General features: G+C 39.2%; 1 protein-coding gene across 2 annotated transcripts; it reads left to right on the forward strand.

Annotated features, from left to right (window-relative positions):
- Positions 1 to 25: 25 nt before the first annotated feature.
- On the forward strand, positions 26 to 27,997 carry cmip (c-Maf inducing protein). 2 transcript variants are annotated; one of them, XM_088379007.1, is made up of 21 exons: positions 26 to 531; positions 11,550 to 11,675; positions 12,679 to 12,729; positions 13,947 to 14,108; positions 14,553 to 14,594; positions 15,028 to 15,090; positions 15,256 to 15,336; positions 15,471 to 15,574; positions 16,044 to 16,148; positions 17,259 to 17,702; positions 18,857 to 18,922; positions 21,705 to 21,731; positions 21,820 to 21,868; positions 21,946 to 22,053; positions 22,140 to 22,256; positions 22,848 to 22,988; positions 23,168 to 23,215; positions 23,296 to 23,442; positions 23,883 to 23,988; positions 24,101 to 24,171; positions 24,647 to 27,997. In XM_088379007.1, exons 2-21 carry the CDS (start codon positions 11,562 to 11,564, stop codon positions 24,698 to 24,700), a joined length of 2,100 nt encoding a protein of 699 aa, XP_088235133.1. In that variant the 5' UTR covers positions 26 to 531; positions 11,550 to 11,561; the 3' UTR covers positions 24,701 to 27,997. The 2 variants fall into 2 exon arrangements, with proteins under 2 accessions (XP_088235133.1, XP_088235132.1); XM_088379006.1 differs by having other exon boundaries at positions 27 to 988.
- Positions 27,998 to 28,000: the final 3 nt, after the last annotated feature.

Consider the following 28,000-nt stretch of genomic DNA (forward strand, 5'->3'; position numbering starts at 1 on the left):
GCTCATCCGCTCGCCTCCCCATACCCGATTGACGTCAGTCCAGTATCACATGAACCGGCGGCGACCAATCGGCGCGGCGCTGCTGGAGAGAGCTGGCTCATTTACAGCAAGATAGGGGGGAAAATACGGAATAAAAGGGAACCGAGCCAGTGAGCCTGTAATGAGCACAAAATCCCAGGGAGGAAGCGAGACCCGCCGCAAGTGGAGCTTTTTTTTGCTTTTCGTGCTACTCCCCCCGTCTTTCTATCGCTGGATTATTCGTTTTGGCTCGGCGGCGGAGCGAATGGATAAGGCCATGGCCCTCGCATATTGAATCGCTCATTGGCAGCGGGAGGGGAGTCGAGACGCGCACCGCGGACGCATTTCATGGAGCATTGTGTGGGGAGGAAAATGGTGGATTGTTTACAGTGTCTCATCGAAACCTTGCCCTGTGTGGATATCCTGTCATAAAAGTGCTCGACGGCTCATCTAGCGCCCGTCTCGGCCTCGTCTCCTTCCAGTAATTAGTCGTGTACGAGCACCACTCGGTAGGTAGGTACCCCCTCCCCCAGCTCGATCAGACACTGCTCATTTTTCATATACATGTAGGTAGGTGTCTTGTGTTGGAGACTTGTGCCAAGCGATCGCGCTCCTCGTTTTGAGAAAAAAAAAAAGGTTGGATTTCTGGATTATGGATTTCAACAGCGCCGGCGGAGGCAACGAACTGCACAACAACCAGTTTTATCAGTGCGAGGAAAGCAAGCCTTTATTGGGGGACATGTCGGAGGGGAATAATAACGCCAAAGTTGCCGCGGGGCCGTGCAAGAGGAGCCTGCAACATTGCAGCAGCAGCGGAATGCGCTACAAGCTGCTCCACGAAGGAGACATCCAGGTGTGCGTGGTCAAACACCCTCGCACCTTCCTCAGCAAGATCCTCACCTCCAAGTTCCTGCGCAGATGGGAGCCGCATCACCTCACGCTGGCGGACAGCAGCCTGACCTCCGCCACCGTGAGAATCTTCCTTTTCTAACCCCGAGTGTGCGTGTGTCATTCGAAAATGCTGCGTCTCGCATTCCACGGGCAGCGTTGGTGTTTGTCTTTTCTTGTCTGGACGCAGCAGCAGACGAGCGCCAAGATTGTGCACAATCTGTTTGACGCAGTTGGCGACAAAGCAGCGTGTCAGCATGTTGATAGCACTGACATTGTGTTTGACAGGAGCTCACCTTCTGAGTTAAACACACCTTGCCCCTACCTGAAGCTCGGAGGGATTTTGCTTTTCACACCTGGGGGGGTCCGCGATACAATTCGAGGCCTTCGTCTTGGCAATCTTTCAACATCATTTCAATATTCCTTTATGGCCGACAGTGTAGATGACTGTCTGGCACACCTCCTCACACTTCTATGGTTGGAGGTTCAAATCCGGGTTTGAATGATGCTCTGGCCTTTCTTGTGTGTTTGCGGATTTTCTTGGGATTCATTAGCTTCCTTCCATATTTAAAAAGGGGTTTTATTTTAATTGTGTTTGGCTGTATTTGCTCTGCAATTGGCTGTTGATCAGGTCAGGTCCAAAGTCAACTGGGAAGTCCAACTCCCCGCCCACCGTGGCACTGATTGGCAGTAACGAAATTAAATGTACGTCCGACAGAGTGGGGTTTTATTAACGGCTTGTGATGAGGTATAAATGATATGTGAATGTAGCTATTCAAGTCTGTAATTCAGTTTCATACCATATATCCTGTTCAAGGAAATCAAAGCCTGTGCCACACTGATTAGGGACCGTCATATCAATATTAAAATACAGTAGTGTCTGTGTCCATGAAAGTATTATCATTATTATTTTTGCAAGTAACGAACACCATGTCTGGACATAAACACTGTGCCTGAATACAAGAAAATTGTGTTTAGAAATGAAATAGATTTGAAATCTGCTTGGCCACCATTTGTCCTCGTAAGTGTTCCTCGACGCCTATCCCAGTTAACTTTGGGCCGGGGTACACCCGGAAATGATCACCAATTGCAGGGTACAGACATATTAAGGCTTGCATCAAAATTGGGGTGTCTACCCACCCAACAAAAATCAGATTCCCCTCTGTGGATTAATCACGCTTTTGCAACATGTAAAGCGGCATTATCTTCTTTCGTCTTCTTTCGTCTTTTCTTCAAGAGGAGTCAAACTCGCTAGTTGCTTTTTTAGCTACTGTAATTTCTGGACTATATGACACACCTGAATACAATCCGCACTAGCTAAAATTTGGGGAAAATCCTATTGTGTTTGTATACATCAGCCGGATTGGACTATAAGCAGCAGGTGTTTTAATGTTTACTTTCCATATGTAAAAGAATATGCACAGATGATACAATATTGTCAAAATCATGAAAAATCCATATATAAACCGCACTAGACTATAAGGCGTTGTGCAAAATGTAGCGTTTTATAATTTGGAAAATACGGTAGTTCCCCTCATGTTAGGGGAAGCGGTGGATGTCAGCAGGGATACGCTTTAAACTCGCTAAAATCATTCGGACAATTAAAATATAGTTATTTGTTAAACTCCATTAATTCACCAGTTGCAGTTCATAGACAATCACACTCACATTCTAACATGGGCAATAGAGGCTGGGTTTACACTGCAGGTCCAAGTGTCCAATCCCAATTCAATCCATATTCCCAGTCCTTTTCATTCAACTTCTGCATTTTTATGTATAGATGTCTGCTTTTTCTCTTATGTAATGAAACCTATGTAACAAAAAAAAGATGCAGTCTGAATAACCGAACAGTATTTTGGAATGTTCTGTTCAGAAACTCAGCACATCACTGCAGTGCTCCATTACTTTTTCCAAGTTCTTCGGAATCTTTGTTATCAGAACAAAACAAACATGTTGATTCAAATATTTTGATCTTGTGACATAAACATTCGTTTCTGAGCTTTATCAGTTTTGCTGTCGGGAAGAAACCGTGAACTGTCAAAATGACAATTTTACAGAATTAAAAAAAAACATCAGCTTATTTGAGTTCCCAAGCACTTCTTCATTCAAGTTGTATCATACCTTATATTGCTTTTGCACACACCCAAAAACTAATATGCTAAAAAAAATCTGGTATCCATCAAAACACGACAAACCCAAGTACCTTCACTCACGCCTCACTCACACCGGAGTTTGCCAAATAATGTCCCAAAAGCGTATCAATGTGAATGAAAGGATGGCTATTGTTTACAAATAGCTCTCTTTTACTCTCTTTTTATCGCGTGAACTCAACTCTTCAGCATGCACCCCCCGCCCCCCTTCCCCCGTGATCTTGTGGTCTCGTGGGCGGAGATACCCGGAGACACAATGCAGTTGATCGCCGCCGGTGTGAGTTGCAGTGCGTTCCGCGGAGACACCGCGCCGCAGCTGTTCCGCGCCCAGTGTGAGCGAGACGTGAGCGGAGTCCCCGCCCGAGGCGCCGGTTTCTTCGGTAACTTTTCTGTAACTCTCTGTACGTTCACGTCCATCCATCCATCCATCCATGCATCCATCCATGCATGCATGCATCCATCCATCCATCCATCCATCCATCCATCCATCCATCCATCCATCCATCCATCCATCCATCCATCCATCCATCCATCCATCCATCCATCCATCCATCCATCCATCCATCCATCCATCCATCCATCCCTCCCTCCCTCCCTCCCTCCCTCCCTCCCTCCCTCCCTCCCTCCCTCCGTACATAAATACATACCTTATCCGAACTTCTTACACGATTGTCGCAGGCGGAGCCTATTCTAGCAGACTATTCCAGCCAATCACATGAGAGACATATTTATCTTAATTTTCCTATTTTTACAATTCTGTCAGGAACATTACAGCTGGACTGTGCAGAGGTGTAAATAGGACCAAAATCAAAACATGATTAAATATATAACCCACCATAGCTGGATTTAGCGAGCTGTGGCCGTCTGTATTCTAACTATTAACTATTATTATGACTGTAGGACACTGAGAGTGCAGTCAGTGTCATGGCGTTCGATATCAATCCATCTGTTTCCTGAACCAATCATTATCACTATGGTCAGGAGTGTGCAACAAGATGTCGTTAGTTGTATTCTGCACATTATTGGATGTATTAATCTGGCGACAAAACTTAACTTTGTGCTTTGGTTAGCCTTAAGTACAGCTTCATTTAAGTGTGGGGAATCAGACGTGTAGCCATGCAGGTTTCCATGAGGAAACAATAGATTTATCAGTTTGGACAATATATAATTTGTCTTTGGAGTGTGTTCAATTTCATATAGGTTGAACAAGATTTTCAAATGACCGATTATGTTTCAAATTGTTTTTATTCATGTTTAACACAATTTCCCAACATGATTGGAATTGGTTTTGTACTTGTGTTGGTACATTGAATGATACTGCATTATTATTTTTTTTCTTATTTTGATCAGGTCATATGTCTAATTTATCCAGAGATTTCCTTGTTTGTGTGTGTGTGCGCAAGTGGTTTTTACTCACGCTTTTCTTTGTGACTGTATTTTGTGTCAACCAGTCTGGACACAGTGATCATCTGTGATCTTTGTGTTGACTTGTCGGTGACGTCACATATTCTTGGTTCAGCAAAGGCTGATTTCTGGTAGAAAGTAACAAGCGGAAATTACGTCTATCTGCGTCATGACATCGTCCGTGCCATTTGAATCCGGATTTTTTTAAATGTAGCAAATAGCTCTGCCCGTTGAGGCATGCAAACGAGTTCTTGTGATTGTTTCAGAATTACGAATTGTGACGTTAGACCAAATATTGTAGTAGTCATTTATACATAAAAAAACAAGGAAGCTTTCAGATGTTCTTCTTTTTTTTTCAAATCCAGCTAGACACCAAACCAGGCATGGTGTTTGTGTGAAAGTTGTCCATGTGAAAAGATTGTCAAGTCTGCCATCAAAAACCAAATGCGCATCACATTTACGTAAGAGTGATAGAGCGAGCACACGCTTCCTGTGTTGCGAGGGGCTCACAAAAGGCTTGAGATGAAAGGAAACAGGGTGCGGCACAAGCCTAAGGGGCTCATCGTAGGAACATTACTATTTAACTTTTACAAAGCCATCACAGAGATATTTTTCATTGAATCACTTTGTCAGTAAATCATAAGAATAGAATACTTTTCAGGCTCCTTGCAAATGTTTATCCACATTTATGTGGTTTGTTTTCAGTCTACCCCACATAATTGAGAATAGGAGAATTGCATTTGAATACCTTGAGTCTCAATAATGGTTGTACAATATAACTCTAGTGTAGTCATAATGCACTTAACTACACAAAACATCGGTTAAAAAAAAAAACCTTTCCGACAAAACTGCAAATGCCACGAATTCAGGCTTTGTTTTCTGTAATAATAGAAAAATGAAATAGCTTGTGAAATCCTGGAGCGACAAAATGAGCCTTTTTAAATGCTCTTATGTCACAATTTAGTAAATGTAATATTTTTTTCCCAAAATCCCTACTATTGATCAGTCCACACAATTAATAGTGTTAAAAATGGCTTGCTTTCTTTGATGAATGTTAATGGTTAAACAAATTTGCTATTTTTGGGGTGTCTAGAAAAGTGACTATTTGGAAGAACAAAGTTTCTGCTTGACGCTAGTGATATGTTTTGATACAGTTCCTTTATTAGATGTAATAAGTGTGCAGTTTAACGGGATTTTTTTTCTTGGGGTGGTAGGGTGCGATCAATACACCACTTTTCTCCCCAGTGACCGTGTGTCTGGTCTCATATCCCTCGACTCTATCCACTTCTGACACGTTGGTTTTTGTTTTGGTAGTCTTTCGAGTGCTTATCACTTCTTTTGTCCGGCTTGCTGTCACTTATTGTCTACCATTTTTTGCATTTACTCAAAGGAGCGATATGTTTTCCATACTAGTGCCAGTACTTAATGAAAAAAATATGTAAATATCAGCATCAAACTCGGATAATTATAGACCGATTGCTCTGGCAAGTATATTATCTAAAGTTCTAGAGTGCATTTTATTAGGTAAACACCAAGAATATATAACAACTTCTGAAAACCAGTTTGTGTTTAAAAATGAACACGGTACGGATTTATGTGCTTACCAGAAGTTGGGTATAAATAGAAGGGGCACAACACTGTTTTTGTGCTTTTTCGATGCAGCGAAAAAGTTTCACTGTATCAACCATGGCAAACTGTTCAGCAAACTGGAGGTTTCCTCCATAGTTAATATTCTGCACTACCAGTATACCAAACAATCCATCCGGATTCGATGGGGGAATCTTTATCATCAAGCTTTCTTATCACCAATGGTGTAACTTGGGCAGGGGGTGGTATTCTAAGTGGTCCTCTTCAATATGTATTTGGGTGACTTGACTTTTACTTGACTTGACCTGACTTGACTTGACTTGACTTGACTTGACTTGACTTGACTTGAAACTGAGTGGGGTTCATCAAATACACTAAGAATTGCACTTTTGTGTGCCCAGTTCTATGGGTTACGCTTTTTGACTGTTGTGTCTTGTTTGGGATTTTTTTTTTGTTTAGTTTTTTTTCTTCTTGGACATAGAGTCTGTCAATAATGTAGCACTGTACTGCCAAAGCAGCTTTGTTTACGTTTGGCACACCACATTGTGTTATGCGTGACGGCAACATCCGGAGCTCTATACAACTAAATGCTCCATTAACATCCAAATGAGGTCATTCAGGACAGTGAGTAAAAGACTTCCCATTAGGGCCGAATGATTTTTATTTAAATGTAGTCCCCTTATAATATAAATTGTAATATGCGGTACATTTCAAGCCCTTTTTATTATGTATTTTTAAACAAACACACACCATTATTAATTAAATGTGATTAAAATAAACAGCAGCTCAAACTTAAGTATTTACTCTACAGTAAATCAGTAAGAAATCACACAAACTAAAGTGCAGTTATCAAAAATAATGCAAACAAAAATGTGGCTTTACCTGTTCGACATATCCGGTAATGTTTCACTAAACATGATACGTAAAATTTGGACTGCAGTTCTTAAGCACTGAACTTTTCATCTCGAGTCTGAATGAATGATCTAGAATAAGTGTAGGTAAAGTAAGAATACACTTGCTTAAATGAAATGAAATATTCAAAGATAGATAAACTCCAGCAGGCATTATGAGCGGCGACCGAGTAACATCATTTTGTCTGTCCAGTTTCATTCATAAAATTGGACGGGATGAAAAAAGTCAGTTTCCAGGAGCAGATTATGACTGCTTTGCCAGTTTTGTTTTGGTGCTCTTGTAGTTTTTGCACGTTTCCTTAGTTGTCTGAAATTGCATTTTTTAAAAAAATAACTTTTAATTGATTGCGCTATTGGATTACAGTGATTACCCTTTGAATTATCCAAATGTCATGATGTATGAAAATCTATGAACTTGTGAATGTTTTCACTCATGTTGTTTTCACTAGTCCTCTTATTTAGCTAGTTGCATTACTTCTTCATCTGGTCGAATGTTTAAAATTACACTGTGGCTTTAAATGTGGATTTTGAATTTTCTCACACGAGCGAGTCAAGAACTGAACATTGTTGGCATAAATCTCTCACGGCAGAACCAACCATAGCAAACCTCAAGCCGCAGTAAACAAACTTGCTGCTCAGAAGGCTGTACTGTCGCTTGTCAGTCGTCAACGTGGTTTTTTTTTTTTTTCCATGTTCATGATCAGCAATTTAGTTCCTCATCTAATGCAGAAGTAACATTCACTTAAATGCCACATGGACGTTGTACGAGGGAGACCAGCATGTAATCAACTGTCCCTAAACATATCATATAACATGTCATGAGCATGTCTGATCAACGTTTGTATCACAGAGAGGAACTCTAAACCAATTGAGACCATACTACGACTGTCAATTTGAAAGAGTGACACTTTGGAATATTTGTATATATAAAAACAAGGTAGCCAAGGTGTGGAATCGTAATGGTTGCTTGAGAACAGGAACAGGAAGAACTTTACCCGTGAGGATGATTGTGGTTTTCCGTGTGTGTGTGTGCTGCAAACACAGTGGCTGCAGAACTGCTTGTGTGTTTTATGTATCAATACATGTGACATTCTGTATAACCTTTGACCAAAGAAAACAGAAGTATATAAATGGAGTACTATAACAAAGGTAAAACAAGATTAAAGTGATGGAGTTGTCTGGTAGTAATCTCGTCGGGCGAATGGATAGTCTGTTAAGAGAAATTTAAAAGAAATCCCATAAAATCCCATGCATAAATGCACCAGTGTATAATACATCTCTATAAAATCAACCTTGAAAAGTATTATTTTTCTCTTTACCCCGATTTCTTTCTTTCCATTATTATCATTCGGTTGCATTTGTGCATGGGCATGTTTTTAATGCTCCCATAACACAGTCTCATTAAGCACTATAAAATGGTTGAAAGTTGCCCTCTTTTTTAAACATTTAGACAGTCTAAATGGTTTAAACGTACCCTCTTTTTCACTACTTTGGTCAAGCTCCTCCATCTGCACTTCTTCTGTTTTGAAGAGAGTGCCAGGAGGGAGTGCAGAGCCAGATTTTTTTTTTTTTTAACATATGGATAACTTGCACATAATTAAACCGTGTTCAACAAATATGTTATTTGATTATTTATTTAACAGACTTAGCGGAAAGGAATGTAAACCAACATTTGGAGCAATACTACATTGTCCTAAATATGTGATCGTTCATTTCTCTTGACTGCTGTACTACTGTAACGTGTATGTACACGAACTTAAAACAGGAAGTAGTATCGCCTGAAAACGGCCTTCAAAATAAAGCACCCTACCTCAAATCAAAGCACGGCTGAATAACATAAATAACATGGAGAATTCTTAACACTTACTGTAAATATGTTTTTAGAGCAGCTTTTATTATCATAACAATGTTTTAGGTACAAGTGTATATACTGTAAATATGTTTTTAGAACTCTTTTATTATTATAACATTTTTTCTACAACACTAAGTATGTTTTTAGAACTCTTATTATTAAAACAATCTTTTTAAAAAAGGCGCAAGTGTACGTACTGCAATTGTGTTGGCACTCCCTGCCTACTGCTGGCGTGTGGGCAACGTTTGTGCCACAATTCCTCAATTTAGAAGTTTTATTTTGAATTTTTTTTAATTTGGAAAAAAAAATCCGCAATGTAGTGAAACCGCGATAAACGAACCGCGATGTAGCAAGGGATTACTGCATTACATTTAGGCAGTAAGGATAAAATGTATTTTAGGAACGTATTGTCCGTTTTGCATCACTGTTAAGCAAGTTTCTTGATGAACACAATACGTGGCGAGAAGTCATCGTTTCTGAGACCTTTCATAGTTTCACGAAATAAAAATGAAGGGGTCCTTTGTTACGTGAATTTACCTCAGGTTTGATCCCCAAGCATTGAGACCATGTCAAAGTGTCCTTGAACCAAACAATGAACCCCGAGTTGCTCCTGATGGCATGTCACTTTTAGTACCCTCACTGACAAGGTACTAGAAATAATATATTGCAGTTCCCGGTAGTATTGTACCTAGTTTAAATTTACACGATTGAAATTTTAAATCTTTTCAATAATCTTCTTAGAATCTGAGTGTTTGTTTATCACGATCCATGCAAACTCTTCTTCCTGCCACAGAACAGAAGCAGCATAGTCACAGGTCCCAAGAGTCAATTTAAACCTCCTTCAGTTGTGTCTCTTATCTGGCTTCCTCTATGACCCCAGTTCCTCTTTCCTTTGTACTTTTTCTTTGTACTAGCTATGCGTCCTGACTTTGTCATTTCGTTCATAGCACATATTACCTCTGTTAAGTATTGTAAACTACAACGAAAGAAAACTATAAGAAAAAAAGAAGTTGTTTACCGAAATTAGTTGGAATTACTGATGAGCTATGTATTAGAGGAAGGCTTTGACTTGGGTTAGCTTTGACTTGTACTGTGCAGGAATTACATGGACGATTAAATAAGGGTAGGACTTAAATGCATCAATTTGAATTTCTTCACAAAACAAGGCATTTAAAAATGTATTATTTCAATGGCACTGTTTTTCTTCCGCACTCCAGGCCACGTGAAAATGTGATAGCCTGATGACAAATAGATGTTTTGCTGGAGCCTATTCCAGCTGAGTTCAGGTGAAAGGCGGACTTTACCCTAAACTGGTCGCCAGCCATTCACGGGGAACACATGGAGACAAGCAACTTTTGTTATTAAGTCTCCAAATACACTAATATATGTACGTAAGTAAGAGACATTGTTTTAGCTGAGCACTTTCCAAAAAGGGTTAAAGATACACATTCCAAGGTCGAGCTACAGTGATGATAACACATTAGTAATCACAAGTTATTGAGGAATTATTTTCTTACTTAATCACTTCAGTGCCATTGTGCTTATATGTTTGTTTTTCTCCCCCCATCTTGGCCGATTTTTCTCTGGAAACAAACAAAAGAATACATCCGTCTCCATCTTGTTTCTATGGAAACACATGGGAAAGAGGAGCAGGCAGCAAGATTATGTTGCCTTTTCTTCTTTGATGGAAAGCCAGAGATTTAGAAAAATGGAAGGAAAACAAAAGCTTTCTCTTCAAGACAAAGGTGGAAGAAAAGACAGCGTTGTCAAGGTCGAGATCTAGAATCAAAGGCGAAGTAGGCAAACCTCAATGGGTTATCAAAAAAATTGAAACCCCATCTGTTGTTTTATTCCACAATCCATCTCCTTGTTGACAACCGAGCACGTCATATATTATCTTACAATTTTAATATTCCACTCCCTTGAGAGAGACAAAGACTGAGTTCACCTATTGGATGGCGATGCATATTTATTGTCGTATGTATTGTAGCACATGCTGAAGGGTTTTCCGAGTGTGTGTGTGGCCGTGTTTGGACTTCCTGCAGACATTACATGAAAGACAAGCTGCTTGTTCTTTGCTTGTGTGTAGTTTCACCATACAAAGTAGGACTGGTGCAAATAAAGAGAACCACCTGTCTACCTGACACTGGTGGTATGTCAGGCCAACAAAAAAAAGACACTGGTTGCTTTTTCCAAATGGGCTTGTGTTGACTAGAGTTTAAGTTTGTGTGTGTGTTTGTACGTGCTAGAGGAGGTCAGAGACAGGATTGTTTAGAGAAGAAACATGGAGGCAGTGGAGTGATACCAGATACCATAGAGGTCTGTAATAAAAAAATAAAATAAAAAATATGCCGGTGGTGATGTTCACATTATCATAAAATCAGAATTATGTAATAATTTTTGCCTAACAGTACTTTTTGCCCAATATAACATACATCCCTTTTTGGGGATGTTTTAAACTGGCTCACGTGGAATCAAAGTTTTGTGTGTATAGTTTGTTCAATGTGACCATGCTTGAAGTTCTTCTTCCCCTGATATGATTGTGCTTGCACTAGATTTAGCATCATCACAGCTGACGAAGACAAATCCGTATCGTGATGTTTCGGTTTTTGTCTATTCAGAGCAAGCCAGCTCAGAGTACATTTGATTTTCTTTTTGTGTTCCAGATGACAGCCAGTAAATATAAAACCTACATGGTCCGTCCAGCTCAAGTGTCTTTATTTTTTTTCTTGTCCACAGCCCACTGGTTACATGGAGACTTCATTGTCCTACAGCTCCATAGAGGACTTGCAGCTGCTGTCATGGGACAATGCACCAAAGTACTGTGTCCAGCTCAGCTTCCCTGGTGGCACAGTCCTGCTACAGGTAAAACTTGTCGTTAGAATGTTTAAGGGATTTGTTCGCATTCGTAAGGTTAGTTTGCAAACCAGAATTATTGATTGCATTACGATTTGAAGACCAAAAAGTCTTCTACAAACAGTGGAACCTCTGTTAACCACAATCTGTTCCATGACGTCAGCTGACCTACAATTGTTTGTTTCAGATTGAAACTTTTATAAATTACGCAGTGTTTCAAAGGGAGTTTTACGGAAAATTGACTTTTTCTTTGTTTACAAATACTGTAGTTGGCCCATCCTTCAAATGTGAAATTAAGTCAATCTTTTGTTATCTCTATTTTTGAAAATTTGTGATCGTGATAGACAATAGGTTTTTTTCAGGGCAGATACCGATACCAATTATTCATGGGTAAGGAGGCCGACAAGTGATCTTTTAACACAATATTCATTTGTAGTTAAAAAGAGAAATTTGGCATACGTTTTTTGATGTAACAAACCCAACACATTTTAATGCAACAAGGGCATATGTTAATTAAATAACAGCAATTCAGATATACGTCATTTCTTTCTCGCTTTTTTTTTTTAAAATGATATGTTTATTCTAAAATAAGACCAAAAAACGAAAACTTAAAAAATAAAAACTGTTGGGAGTCAATCAAGGGTCAGCACCTCTTATGAATGTGATTCAATGAAAACTTCAACAAATAGTTCCCTGAAGTTTTATGAAGTAAATATACTAAAAAATTGCAGAAAAAAGTGCAGAAACTCACACGCACACACACGCACACAAGTAAACAGTCTAATTTTAAAGGTAGGTCCTTTTTAACAATGACACACTCCGGCTCTTTAAACACAATGTCACCTGCAGCAAAGAAGAAATAATGACGTTAAGGAATAATGCGGGCCAGAGTCTTTAATAAATCTAACATACATTTCCCGATTATTCAAAGAACCTTTCTCGTTTGTTGGTTCTCTTATTTCTGACCATGATGTGATAAATTATGTGTCTTTGATTTTGTGTGCTCCTGCAGGCTGCTAACAGCTACTTAAGGGACCAGTGGTTTCATTCCTTACAGTGGAAGGTAAGCGGCTAAATGTTAAATATCTTGGTATCCATTGTTGCATTTTGTTCAAGTTGTTCGTCATTGAGCAAGGAAAACAAAGATGTAGAGTTGGTTCTTTATTTGCAAGATCTTGGGTCGTAGTACACGATGCACTTCAGCAGATAAAACAACAACCTCATCGTTCCGGTCAGAAGGCTTTATAGTATCCACAAGCAGGAAAAGGGAGGGGAGAAGAAATAAAAACATACTCTCATGAGGCAGACATTTGTTCTGTTATCGCCTGAATGTTTTTTTATCTACTGAATGTTTTGTATCTATGTGTCATGACGTTAATGAGCTGTGCCTTATGTGTAATGGAAAAGTTACCAAGCTGTGTGTGCTGTGTCAGTGTTCTGATAAGAGCATTTACACATTGATTGACATGATCAAATATATAAATTAATAGGAATATGTACACATTGATTGACATGATAAGTAAAAAAGTATGAAAAGTGTATATAAGTTTGTGTAAAGTAACAAAAATATGCTCTCTCTTCACCATATTTCCAAAGACATGGCTTTCAGGCAGCAAAATAATCATTCGTCTCGACTTCTTCCTATTTTTTTGTCTGAGATGAAATCATGTGTACACGTCTTGCCTCTTGTTTTGAACAAGAAAAGTGCACGCACATTGTGTTGTATTTAGAAAAGAGCTTTGGTGTGACCTTCGACCAAATGGAAATTGTTTTTGAATCTTAACTTCTGCGTTACATTTTTAAATTTGTACTCTGATCTGTTATACATGTTCATTCTACAAATGTATTGGAGCATTTGTATGTTATGCAACTGTTAAAAAAATTGCAAAAAAAAAAAAAAGACCGCCCCTGAGATGGCTAAAAACAGGTGGATTTTGCCTTTTTAATTCATACTCCATTTTACAGTTAAATTATATAGATATAGTAAAGTTATAAAGTTGGCAAGTAGAAGCAATGAATGACCCCCCCATGTTTTGTAATACATTTAAATGCAAAAAAATTTTTTATTTGATTATTCGATTAATTGATGCCCAATTCTTAAAATATTGCATAGTAACAACTGTAATCAAGTGACAAATTTTATAATGACTGCAATTTCAGTTGACATAACGGGCAAATAACAAACCAAAAATAAAGACCTTGATGTTTATCAATGGTGGTGGTGGTGGTTTGTAGTGTTTATCTACAAATGCTTTTTTGTATGACTTATTTTCCATATAGAAAAAGATCTACAAATACCGTAAGGTGCTGAACAATCCAAGCCGCTGGGATGTTGTGCTGAAGGAGATTAGAGCGCTCGTGGACATGGCTCTGACCTCACCGCTGCAGGACGAGTCCATCCATCAGGCCCCTCTACATATCATCTCTACTTTGCTGGCTGAGGTAGCGGCACACATACACAATTGTCTTGTCTTCATTAACAATTTAACTTTCTTATTTTGAGTGTAAAAGTTAATATGAAATTATTTTGTAAAAAAATCTATTCATCATATATAATGTGAAGGGATCCAAATAGTGATCCAAATAAACTCTTTTTAGTACATATAATTGGTGGCGGTCTGGGTGTCCCCCAAAACCTGATTTTGTTTAAAATATCGGGTGAGTTTGGAAATTAACTGTGTCACTGGGCACTTGGGGTGTGTTTGTTGAGAGAGGCATAATGCACTCTTTCTTTCTTTCTTTCTTTCTTTCTTTCTTTCTTTCTTTCTTTCTTTCTTTCTTTCTTTCTTTCTTTCTTTCTTTCTTTCTTTCTTTCTGTCATTTTACTCTGACATTTTTAATTTCTGTCATTCATTTATATCTTTGTTGTCATTTTTTCACCCTCAGAACTCTAATCTCAGCACACAGGATCACGAGAACATCATTCTGGTAAGAGTGGTCACACATTAACATATTCTATTTTATGGGTGTTTATGAGTTTTTGTCTGATTTAGTTTGCTTCAGTAGAACTATATAATTATATATAAAAGCGATGACACTGACTGTGAGTAATGACTTGTGACATTTTCTGATGGTGGCATCTGAGCACACTTAGCTTGTAATGTGTGTGTGTGCGTGCGTGCGTTATCATGTAACGGCTCGGTGGTGCACTCGTTAGCACGTCCGCCTCACATTTAGGAGGGTGCCGGTTCGATTCCACCTCCGACCCTCCCTGTGGAGTTTGCATGTTCTCCCCGTGCCTGCGTGGGTTTTCTCCGGCACTCCGGTTGCCTCCCACATCCCAAAAAATATCAATTTTGTGCTTATTGTTTAGGTTCGCAGCTTCACAGGAATGTGTCTGGGTTTGTGTCTGTATTTACAGGCAATTGCACCTCTTCTAGAAAACAACCACCCGCCCCCAGATCTTTGTGAGTTCTTCTGTAAGGTGAGGTGATGAGTTGTCCTGGAGCTGTTAATGCATTGAACACACAGTAGTGTTTTATTATTAGACATAATTGCCCAATCTGATGTGTCATATCTACTTTCCGTTGGGATAACCTTCTCATTATTTGGCGCTATATAAATTAAAATGTACCTGACTTTTTCACAGCATTGTCGCGAACGACCCCGTTCCATGGTTGTTATTGAAGTATTCACTCCTGTGGTCCAGAGAATCCTCAAACACAACATGGTGAGAAATTATTCTTTCAGAAGAAGATTCTTGCAGGAATGAATGTGATGAGTTTCGATACACTCACTGTTCGGTCCTAATAGATTTTATTCAGTCAGAATGCTCAAGGTTTTGTGTTTGTGTTCATTTTGCAGGATTTTGGGAAGTGCCCTCGACTTCGCCTCTTTACTCAGGAGTACATCCTGGCACTGAATGAACTGAATGCAGGAATGGAAGTTGTCAAGAAGTTTGTTCACAGGTTAGAAATATTTTAGTCACTAAATTCAAGGCTGACCGACTTTATGGGACTTGGGTTAAGTTGACTTACCTGGTATTCAGTATAAATAACAGAATGTTGATACAAATCATGGATCGGAATTAAAATGACTGACTTAGCACATAAGGCTTGAAAAATCTATTGCAGAGTTGATCTGGTGAATTTCACCCTAGAAACGATTTATTCCAGATGTTTTTTTTGTAACTTTAAAAATGATTTTATTTTAGCCTACTAACCTGTCTTTTTCCTTTTTCAGGATAGTTCATGGTAAAATGTCACTTAAACATTGCATCTTGCAGTAAATAAAATAGGTTTTAGAATGGCGTTAGTTTGAGCAATTCGGAATTCGATCATTGTCACAGAAAGGAATGTCTTTTAGAGCTTCCAGTGCATTCGGCTGATTTTTAAATTTGAGTACATGACAATGTGTCGCTCCTATTCTGTGTTGCAGCATGCACGGGCCAACAGGTCAGTGTCCTCACCCACGTGTCCTGCCAAACCTGGTCGCAGTATGTCTTGCAGCCATTTACTCATGTTACGAGGAATTCATTAACAGGTTAGTCAGACGTGCGCATACACAGTTACTTTCCATCTTTACTGCTCTTGCTTCCTTAACTCTTTTTATGGATCTGGCTTTCGAGCTCTTAAGATATGCTAATCCTGAAAGTCAGCATCATAAAAGACAATACAACTCATGGAAATAAAAAATAATATATATTTTCTTGTTGCACATACGTTCAATGATATAATGTAATTAATATGATTAGAATATAATTTCCCTTCAATTTATAACCCTCTTCACTTGCACTGATTTTTTTTTTTCCTCTGTCATTTTTATATACGTCTACAATCCTCCAGTATAGCTGACAATTACTTGTTTACAATGACCTGCACTATTTAACACGCACAGTATCACTCAAATCAATTCAGCCACATATTGTGCGTCCGTTTTTTAATAAACCAGGCCCAATGTTCCATGAGGCATTGTAAAGACAAAGATACACCTCATCGGATGTAACCGCACAATTAGCGTCATCAATGTTGCCGTTGTCAACATCATTTCCCCCAGAGGAAAACACATCTTTGTTTATTTTGTTTTCTTTTCCGAAACACCAGCCCTCCAAGGTACAGTTCTTAAGGTACCTCGTCCCCTGACTCAATGCTCTCATCTTTTCAGATTTGTTCTTAAAGGGGAAGTCAACCCTCACGTTTCCTTTGTAATATGTTCTGTGCAGCCCAACAAGTTGAAAGGCAGCGTTTAGTTTGTGGAGTATGTATTAAACAGACAAAAATCCACGTTTTTATCCATCCCAGGTGGTGGCCATTTTGTCACTTGCTGTCGACTGAAAATCACATCACAATTACCAGGTCTCTGGTCACAACCGTTCACGGCTTAGCTTCTGAAATCTGGTGAGTCGTGATTGGTTGTGATGTCATTTTCAGTTTAAATGGCCACTCCCTGTGATGGAAAAAAAATGGATGAATTTTGCTCATTCCACAAACACAATATTAATCAGAATGCTGTTTTTAGACTAGTGGGAGTACATACATTATTGTAAAGACAATTTTGGGGTGTTGTCCTCCTTCAATTTGTGTGCATTTCTTCATTGTTTGAGGTTAAGCCCTGTCCACTTTTCTTTTTTCTCTGCCGCCATTCACTCTCCAGTCGAGACAACTCTCCAAGTCTGAAGGAGATCAGAAATGGCTGTCAGCAGCAGAATGACCGCAAGCCTCCGATGCCTCTTCGCCTGCTGCGCCCAGAGCCTCCAACGCCACCTTCAACCACCTTGCTCCCCCTCTCCTCCAACCCCAGTCCTCCTCAGCCACCTCCTCCTGCTCCCCCAAACCCTCCACCATCAATTCCCATATGTTCCCCAACACCTAGCCTGCCTCTCTCGCCTCCTCCGTCTGTCGTCAACTCCAGCGAGATCCTGGTGGAGTTAGAGCGCAACAACAACTCCGCCAACACAAAGCGGAAGTCCGAACACGACAGTGAACCCAACCTCATCGACTGTCTACTGGTCAGCCCAGCTGTCAACACTCTGTCCATCCAGCTGCCTGCGCAGGCGGACCGTGTGCTTGGATGTTTTGCTCTCATCCTCAAGATGCTGTGAGTCTTTCAAAACTGATCAGTTAATCATTTATCACATTGTTATATAATATATAGCTGTTATAGTAAATGATCTAGGACCTTATAGGTCAGATTAATAGCTGGAAAATATCTCGTGGTAGATCATGTTTTTTATGTTTGACTTTGGTATGTGAATTTTTTTTGATAGATGTCTTGACTTTAAATTTCTACCACTTACATGCGCAACACAGTGGAGAGAGAACGTTTTTCTTTCCTGTGATTTTACAACGAAACATTGAATTCAGCCAGAAGACAAATACGAACAGACACAATCAACTCTTTGTTTTCAATTCTTTCGATGTGAGGGTCACGTGCCTAACCCAGCAGTCTTTGGGCGGTAGGCAGGGTAAACCCTGAACTGGTCGCCAGCCACTTGTAGGGCACACAATTAATTTAACAATATATTTACTTGAGGTCATACTGTTGTTTATAAAAGTATGGAACTGTAGTAAATGTAGAACGTGCATGACATTAATTAAGGTGACCAACACATCTACAGCAAACTACAATAATAACATTTAGACTATCCACAAAATAGCATGTACTGTCTCCAGCGTTTTCAACTTTAAACTCTAAAAAGATTTTTTTTGGGGGGGGGTGATAATTAGAACCAGAATTGGATAGACTTACTTTCACTGAACAGCAATATTTTATTTTTAAACTCATACCTTCTGAATGTCACACATTGTTTTGCGAAGATGGCGTTTTTTGGGGGGTACAGCTCTGGTCTATTCGTGTACATACAGGAAAATAAATACTCAACTATACAGGGTCATTTCTACTCAATGAAGGTGACATATTGGTACGCCTGAAGTCACCGAGTGAAAATGATTCAAGCAGTGCTGAATGTGATCGCACAGTGTGAAAGTGGAGCTTGTGACTTTCTTTGAACGTGGAGGTCATGTAACCACATATGTAGACTAGGCTTCATCATTTGTTAACTAAAAAGAACCCGGTGTTACTTCACTCCCAGTAATGTGATACATCTGTCAAGTCAGCACTGTGGATTTGCGTCATCTCGGCAGCTCATGTTCAACCGCACCTTTTGTCCTGGATTCGTTGTTCAGCATCCAACCCCCAGAATTTACGTATTTTACCTTTGTTCCTCTAATGACTCTCTCTGTGTGTGACAGGTCGGATTATGACGACTGGAGACCTGCGTTGGCCAGTCTGTTGCAGCCCATCCCTTTTCCAAAAGAGTGAGTTGTCACACTCATTAAAATTGAATCATCATCATATTATTGCCATACTGCATTTATCTCAATGCTGTACTTCCTTTTTATGGTTATTGTTGTGTCGCAATTACAACTTTATTAACTGATCACTGAAAATTCGGACCTTTTAAATGTGGCAAAAATACAGCGAGATGAGAGGTTTTCAAATTTGCATTTCAGAGAAATTTGCTTTTCAAAATCTGGAACACTTAAAGAGAATTGCATTTTTTGTTTCTAAATCAAACGGCTTGGCTTTATAAATGCCCTCACTATCTTAAGATAACACATAATGGAAAACACCATTAATGGGCTTTGCCCTGATAGTCACTTTATTATAACCCTTTACGCAACAGATCCTCATAGGCAGATATTCTTTATTCTCTGTGAAAATAAATAATACAGTACTAACTGTTAGTGTTTGCATGCCTATTATACTGCCCCCCAGTGGCCAAGGGGGCCACACCAGAAGGAGCAACATTGTTAGCCCATCAATTGTGTTCAGAAGCATGGATCAATATATTTTCTTGAGGTTCTCAAAAATAAAGCTCTTGTAAAAAAAAAATATAAGTATATACAAGTAAATATACTGGTCAAAATAGCCCTTTGAGTAACTCATATTAAGCTTCACAAATTGTTTGTGACAAGGACAGAGAATTGAATACGATTCATCCCAAAATAACTTTTTTTTTAAAGAATCGTTAGGAACCAGAACCAAAATCGGAACCATAATCGTCCAAACCCTCCTCAAAGTGCCAAAGTACTAAACTGCAACTTCTACAAAAATAAATCTAAAAATGTGTGCAGAACCTTAGAAAACATCCCTCTTCTTAAAACAAATATGTGACACAATACTTCATGAAATTAAAGTTAAGATTTTTAGTGGTTAACAATTCAACATCTTAAAACAAGACCTTTTAGTTCCAATTCATTCACCTCAGCCCAATCATAATTATAGACCGTACGCAACAACACAAATCAAGTTCATAATACTTACTGGGTGTACCTTGGAAAGTTGAGACCATTGTTTCCTTTGGGAAGTTGAATGCTGACGTGGGTTGTAGTCTCTCAACAACAGGCCTCTTGTCCTGGGGGTTGTGAACTGAAGAGTTCATGCCTTGTTCCTCAGGGATCCTGTTATAATATGCTTGAAGCCACCCTAAGCGATTTCAAGGATGTAGCTCATGAGGTGTCAGATTGACAGGTTCATTAAGCAGTTGAGATGAGATGACTCGTTATCCGTCACACTGGGACTCATCTGCATCATTGTTGCCTTGTCGATGGCTTTTGATGTCATGAGGAAATCAACAATACTCCTCAGTAACGATTAGGATACGATTAGTCCATGTACAACAAGCACACACTGACATTGCAATAAACACGATTTTGTGATGGGCAACTGCAGTGGATACTAAGTCAAACAATACCCGTTCCAAATCCGACATTTGTTTTAATCTCAAAACGATTATTGTCGAATCAAATCACCAAGTACCAACAAGGCAACAGCGGCATGTTGGCCTTGTATTTGATAGAATTAATGAAATTAGCGTCGGACTACTGTCGCTGTTACGTCGGTCTTGCCGGTTGTTTGTCAATTGTAAATGTCTGTAAAAGTTTTGTATCATGTATTTATGGTAATGATACATTTTAAATACTCGATCAGCGGACGTTTTTTAGGACAACTCATTCGCATTCAAATTGTGATGATTGATTTCATAAAGGGCAACACGTGTTTACTGGTTAGCACGTTCGCCTCACAGTGCAGAGATTGAGGCTTTGATTTCGGTTCCGGTCTTTCTGTGTGGAGTTTGCATGTTCTCCCCGTGCCTGCGTGGGTTTCCTCCAGCTGGGATAGGTTCCAGTTTCATGACCTTCGTGAGGAGAAGCGCTTTAGAGATTGGATGGATGGATTTCATAAAGGACTGCAGTTTCAATGTATTGCGCATCTTGGGTACAAGATGTGCGTTTGACATTTTGTGTTTGAAGGCTGATGTATTGTGATTCACGAAACTACGAAGATATTGATGAATCATACATTATGTGCTGACGCACGGTTAGTGAATAGGGCCAATTGTTCCTGCCTCGCTACTTCATTTCCCTTTCAGTTCCCGAGATCATCACAAATGACTGTACATGATGTCATTTTCTTTTATTAGTCACAATAATGCAGTTTTCTGTGCACAATATTAAGTAAATAAGCTTAAACACACACACAATAGAGGTGAAAGTGGTATTTGTTTAGTTGTAAAACTTCTCTTGACACTCTAGCAGGCTACAAAAAATTGCTGTTGCCTTATCCTCGATCCCTCGGTTAAAAGATGCACTACAATCGGATTAGTTGGAAACTGCTCAAGAGTGCTTAATATATTTCGGGACACAATTCACTAACAAACTAATTAAGTCAATTCAAATCTATGTATTATTAAGATTTTACATTTGTTATATTACATATTGCAACCTTTATCCAACCTTTTTAATTCCCCCGTATTGAAAGATGTCATTTCTAGTTAAAAGTTTTTATCTTGTACAGATAACATTCCATATAAATCTATTTTTTTACAAGGACTTACGTCGTAATAACCAGTAGACACTCCCTGTGACACTGTTGACTGGTTCCTCCAAGATAAAATAACAAAGAACTGTGTCATCATCAGCAACCACTTACTCGCTCGAACCAAATGATGACGTAAATGTACGCTAAACAATTCCAAATATTCAACAATGCTTCTATGAAGACACTTAATTGTTATTTTTCTTCTTCCCCCCCCAGGGCCCTTGCACATGCCAAATTCACAAAGTAAGTATCATATATAACCTGAGTGGATATAAAAATATTGACTTTAATGCAGTTTACCAACTTTATTGTTTATCCCCCGTCTGAATAGGGAACTGAAATATGTTATTCAGAGGTTTGCCGAGGATCCAAGGCAGGAGGTGAGACTTTGTTCAACCCAGTGTCGAGCCCCTCAATGATCCAGAGAACACTCCTGAACTACTTCCTTGTACCTTAGGTCCATTCCTGTCTACTCAGCGTGCGTTCAGGAAAAGATGGCTGGTTTCAGCTCTATAGTCCTGGAGGGGTGGCCTGTGATGATGATGGAGAACTTTTTGCCAGTATGGTGGGTCTCCATACCCTCAATAACGTCATGAACCTTTATTTGTTGTGACTGGTAACAACTATCCCATCACTCTTCCTCAATACCAGGTTCATATCCTGATGGGCTCCTGTTACAAGACTAAGAAGTTCCTCTTCTCTTTGGCTGAGAACAAGCTCGGTCCCTGCATGCTATTGGCCTTGCGTGGGAACCAGACGATGGTGGAGGTATGTTAATGTTTATGTTTAATTCTAATGCAATTCTCTTAGTCTCTTTAAACATATAAAGTATTCACACTCTACATGATTAGGCTTTGGTCAACTTTTAGATTTGTTTGTTGAGGGCCAACTAAGACCCCCTTGTGGCGATGAGAATAAAACTGCAGATAAAGGAATTTATCACTTGCTAAGGCGATGTCCCACTTGAATGACTGCCAATGAGATGTTTGGATGTTGTTGTTGATTTGCCAATGCAAGCCAATTGATACAGCTACAGAGTGAGAATAGTTATGTTTTTTCCTGATTCTGAGAAATTTAAGTATTCAAGTCCTAAGAATAATTCTGGATGACAATTTGGAATGGGTCTAAGATTTCATAATAATAATGATTTGGATTTATATCACACTTTTCAATACGGTCCTCTTCAAGATTTGTTTGAATGGTCCGTTTGGATATCTTAGCAAATATTGAATTTAACCAAATTTTAACATCTCTCCTCTCTAACAATGTCAGCAATTTGTTGTCTCTTAAAAGTGATCTTGAGTGATCTCGGTCTGCCCTCGTGTCATCTAGTTGAAACGTTTAATTGTGTGTGGCCAGATTTTGTGTCTGATGTTGGAGTACAACATCATCGAGAACAAGGACACCCAGCTGCAAATCATCTCTACCCTGGAGAGCACCCAGGTGGGCCTCCGCATGTACGAACAGCTCTGTGACCGACAGCGGGAACTCAAAGAACTGGTGAGTGACTATTGCCTATGCATATAAAGAAACACGTATCATTTTTTAAGATATTCAAAAAAGTCAACTCAGTGACTTTGTTTGGCTAAAGCTACTCACACGCCATCTGCTGGCTGAAAATATTCTTGCAAGGTCATGTGTACTGACGCTATCTTTTTTTCCCCCTCCCTGTCTCACAGCAAAGAAAAGGAGGCCCCACCCGCCTGACTCTCCCCTCCAAATCCACGGTTAGATAAGAGCGATGAGCTCCACTGTGTCCTCATATATGCGTAAACCTCAATTAATATATCGTTTTGCTATGTTTTAGGATGCAGACTTAGCTCGCCTGTTGAGTTCAGGGTCTTTTGGGAACTTGGAGAATCTCAGCCTGGCCTTCACCAACGTCACCAGTGCCTGTGCCGAGCAGCTCATTAAGCTGCCTTCGCTCAAACAACTTAACTTGTGGTCCACTCAGGTACAAACGCACGTGCTCACATGGAACAATCAGAACTTCTCTATTGTTGTGATGAGCTAAATGTATCTGACAAATTTACATCTACCGTATTTCCCGCACTATAAGGCGCACCTAAAAACCTCCAATTTTCTCAAAAGCCGACAGTGCGCCTTATATATGGACCAATATTGAGCCACGACAGCAGGCGTGTCCAAATATATGGATTTATAAATGAACAGTTTTAAAATGGGCCATTCATTGAAGGTGCGCCTTATAATCCGGTGCGCCTTATCGTGCGGAAACTACGGTAAATTATTACAGGCTTTCATTGCATAATAATCATGTGACATTATAATTCAGTAATTTCATTTCAATTCCATTTGAATACTGTAGGGATTCAGAAAATACTACAGACATTCAATAAAGTATGTACACATATTGAATGTACTTTATCTTCACAGTTTGGGGATGCGGGACTGCGGTTGTTGTCGGAGCACCTGGCCTGCCTTCAGGTGTTGAATCTGTGTGAGACGCCTGTCACTGATGCTGGATTATTGGCTCTCAGCTGTAAGAAAACATAGATATAGTGCTTGCGCATTATACCAATCTGTTGTTTTCTAAGAATTCAATGAGAATATGTACGAATAGTACAATTCAACAAATTGTCTGCTTGTTTCAGCCATGAAGAGTTTGTGTAGTCTGAACATGAACAGCACCAAGCTTACAGCGGACACATATGAGGACCTCAAGGTAAATACAAGCCACAACACGAATAACGACAAAGTTCACGCCGCAGGTCACATCTGTTGTTTTTTTTTGCCCAGATGCGACCTGTAGTTTGCTTTTAAGTCTCAATCCCGATTTTTTTTTCTTCAAATCTGACCTGGCCACACTTTCATATGTGATCCTAGATCAGATGAGTTAGATTTTTTTTTTGCAATTTTTTGCATTTTTTGCTGATCACTACCAGACATGGCTGAGAGCAAAGTGAGCAGGAGCATAGCGCTGGCCAATGATTAGAGAAGACACGTGGCCGTGTCAACATGCAGAAACATGCCTGTTGGCGGGAACATGCTCGTCAATATGTTTGTGCTAGCTTGATGACTTTTTGCTCTCAGTGATACATGATAAGTTTTGCAGTTTATATTTTCTTGCCTAAAAATTTTGAATTTTTTTAATCGAAGTTGAAGAAGTTGTAACGTTTTACGCGCTATACTCCCCACAGGCCAAACTGCCCAACCTGAAAGACGTGGATGTTCGGTACACAGAGGCTTGGTGATCGACTGCACCCTGTGTGGGAAAGCAGACTCTCACAAAAAAAGCATAGCCACTCTGAAAACTTTTTTTTTTTTTTGTCACATCATCTGATATTTTCATCATTAGACCATGATGTCAGACAGCAATCATCAGGATCATCTTACTTTAACGAGTGTGTGAGTGGAGGATACAACGACGCCATAACCAGGAAGGAAGGTTCCAATTTTTTCCGACAATGAAAGCTTTGTGGACTTTGTTGCTCCCCTCGCTACTACTAGTGGACCCTTTTTTTTTTTTTTTTTAATGTGATCAGAGGTTGTTCAAGGACCTGCGATACTGTAACAAAACGGATATCTTTTTCTCTCTATGTATATCCTTGTAATATGTTGTCACATATGTAATCTGTTTCTGAACCGGTCCAACTCTGATGTTCTGCGGCAGAGAGTGATAGCCACTCCGAACCTTCCGAAGGCTCTTTATCATTTTTGAATGGCTCATGTAGATCTCACGTGATGAAAGGCTTACTGTACATTCCAGCTCTTCTCTGCCCTAATCCAGGATGTAGCTATTTAAGCGGACTTTTTCCTTTTAATCACATCAGTCCCCCCCTTGCATTATCCAGATTGATTCCCGAGGCCTCCTTTTCCAAGACTTTGGTTGGGAACGGTGCTGCCTTTGCGAGTTGTAAGACTGTGCCTGCTCCTCATTTACAAACATATTTAAAGGCAAGGTTTTTACCAACTGAAATATACAGTACATATTTTTCCAGGCATCTGCAATTTCATATACTGTGTGTTTATATGAAGATGAATGTCAGGAATTACAATTGACAACTTGGAGTAGGAAAATTCAACCGTGATAGCAAAATATGTCCCTTTTTCAGTTTGTCAGTGTACATTCTGATTCGCTCTCATTTCTATTTAATAATAGGACTTTTGTGTAGCAGTAGTTTGGCAGTCTGGGACTGCCTGTTGTTTATAAGCCTCTTTTACTCTGTGGGATTTGATCCTGGCAGTTTAGATGTACACAGACTTTGTTCTTTTTAGTTGTTCGAGAACTTGTTTTTGACACACGAAGCCAATATCGAGCGCGCCCGTACATGGATCTCTCTGTACTATGCCATGCTGGTCACATAGTTTATGTACACGTGTATACGAGAAACGTCACCAGCTAAGAGTTTGTATATTTTCATAAGCTCAGTCTTTTGGACCTTGTTGTTGGAGACGGAGAAAGGACACTTGCCAAACTAATTTGTTTTTGTCTTGTTGTGTCAAGCCAACATGAGCTTCTTTCACTACACTGGTGCAGCAGATCTCATGGTGAGCTACCCGTGCAAAGGCACAGTCTGACCTCCCCTGTCAAGGTCATACTGAAAACTCGTTTCTGCTGTATTGAAATCGGTGTTCGTAAGATTATTTGTAAGCAAGATGTTGGGACACAAGTCATGTAAATACTATTGAGGTGGGCTTTTAAGGACAATGAATTGGGCAAGGGGAGGTGTGTGGGGGCGGGGGGCAACCTTTGGCCATAATTGTCCCTCGACATTCCCTCAAAGCGTTGCCTGTGTACTGTGGTAACATGACATTATGTGGTAATTGCCCTGGCTCACTGCAAGTCACCCAATTTTGTCTCATGTATGCGGCTTCACGTTGAGACAAAATAAGTCAAGTCTACCTTTTTTCAGTCCCTTTGGCTCCATCTGTTTTCTTCGTACGTGCCGCCTGCAGGCTGTTGAAAAAAGCAAGTTTCAGCAGAAAATAGAATGCCGTCCTCTGCGACTTACTTACTTTACTATTTATTTGGTGAAATGCAGCTTTCTGTTTGGTCAGTAAATTTTGGGCCATCCGCATCCTCACTAACTTTCATATCCTGTATAATGTACATACAATTGTAAATAGTCTTTCTTTTATTTCTTGTATTGGAATCATTTTTAAACCCTTCTTGCTTTTCTTTTCTGTTTTAATCTTGGCTCTCCTTCATCAGTGAGCCGGTGTTGCCTTCATTTAGCAATCTCTGCGGTTGTTTTGTTGTTTCACACAAAAGTGCACTGTAATCAAAATTGTCAAAGCGTCATTTTTTTTTTTTATTTTAAGTTTCTGGCTTTACTGATTTGATGATAATTTTGTTGGTCATGTTTTCAGGGTTGTTTTGCATGTATGTGTCTCGACGTCATCTGATATTTTCATTTTGGTTATTTTATATAGGTTTTGAAATCGTGATAAAGGGTTTGATCACTATCTGAGGCTATGTACTGAACTAAAGTTATCAATTTTACCCCCGTCATCCTCTCAAGCCATGACACATTTTGTCATGTACTGTAATTGTTATCATTATTTACAAAACCTAATGCAGTCCCATTATTTTATATATATATATATATATATATATATATATATATATATATATATATATATATATATATATATATATATATATTTCTCCCACAAAATACTGTAACCTTTGTTACCTGACTATTTCAGGAGCGCCACATTAGCCAATATTGCAGTTCAACTGTTTTTTTTTTTTTTGTTTTTATCTAGTTTGCTTTGGTTGCAAAAAAAAATTAGATAACCACTCTTGTGTTTGAAAACATACTGCTGTGGCTACATCTACTGGTTGCGTGATGAATTAATAAACTACAGCCAAAATCACGGTGGTCCCTGCTACTGTGTCAGTTTTATTTATTGTGGTTTTTGTCAAATTAAAAAGAATATTTTAATGATAATCAGTGAATTTGACAGGTTCTGGTTATTTGAATTAAGCCACGCTATTTATTTGTGTTTCAGATTGCTCCTCTTTCTCAGAAACACATGAAACAGCCTTTGTGGCCGAATAGAGGCTACTACTTTTTGTCTTGTTTGTAAATGTGGGGCAATCATTTTCTTCTTAAATGTTCACTTCCAATTATGTTCCTAAGAAATAAGATTGATTAAACTCCCAATAAACAGCAAGTTTGTACAATTTTGAAATGCTCTGCAGTTAGAAGTTTGGGTCATTCAATGTAAGGATCTTATTAGATTGGGCAAATCTCAGTTTTGAAATCTGACTGAAACCTGAAGAGATTTATTTTTTGTCATTCCTCCTTTGTATTTTTGGGGGGCAGCTGGAAAGAGTGGTCATCTTATTTTTTAGTTTTAGTCCTTTTCAGCATTGATCTGCTTACTGGGTTATTGTTATTACTTTTATTGTATTTATTATCATTATTATTATTGTTGTTATTATTATTATTACTGCTGCTACTATTCTGTGGCTGTAATAAAAAAAAAAATCTTCAACATGATGTAAAATAATTTTAAACAAAATAAATTGTCTGTGAGTATGT

This window comes from Syngnathus floridae, chromosome 6 (assembly GCF_059516105.1).
Source record: "Syngnathus floridae isolate MCC-2025c chromosome 6, RoL_Sflo_1.0, whole genome shotgun sequence".
Lineage (NCBI taxonomy): Eukaryota > Metazoa > Chordata > Actinopteri > Syngnathiformes > Syngnathidae > Syngnathus > Syngnathus floridae.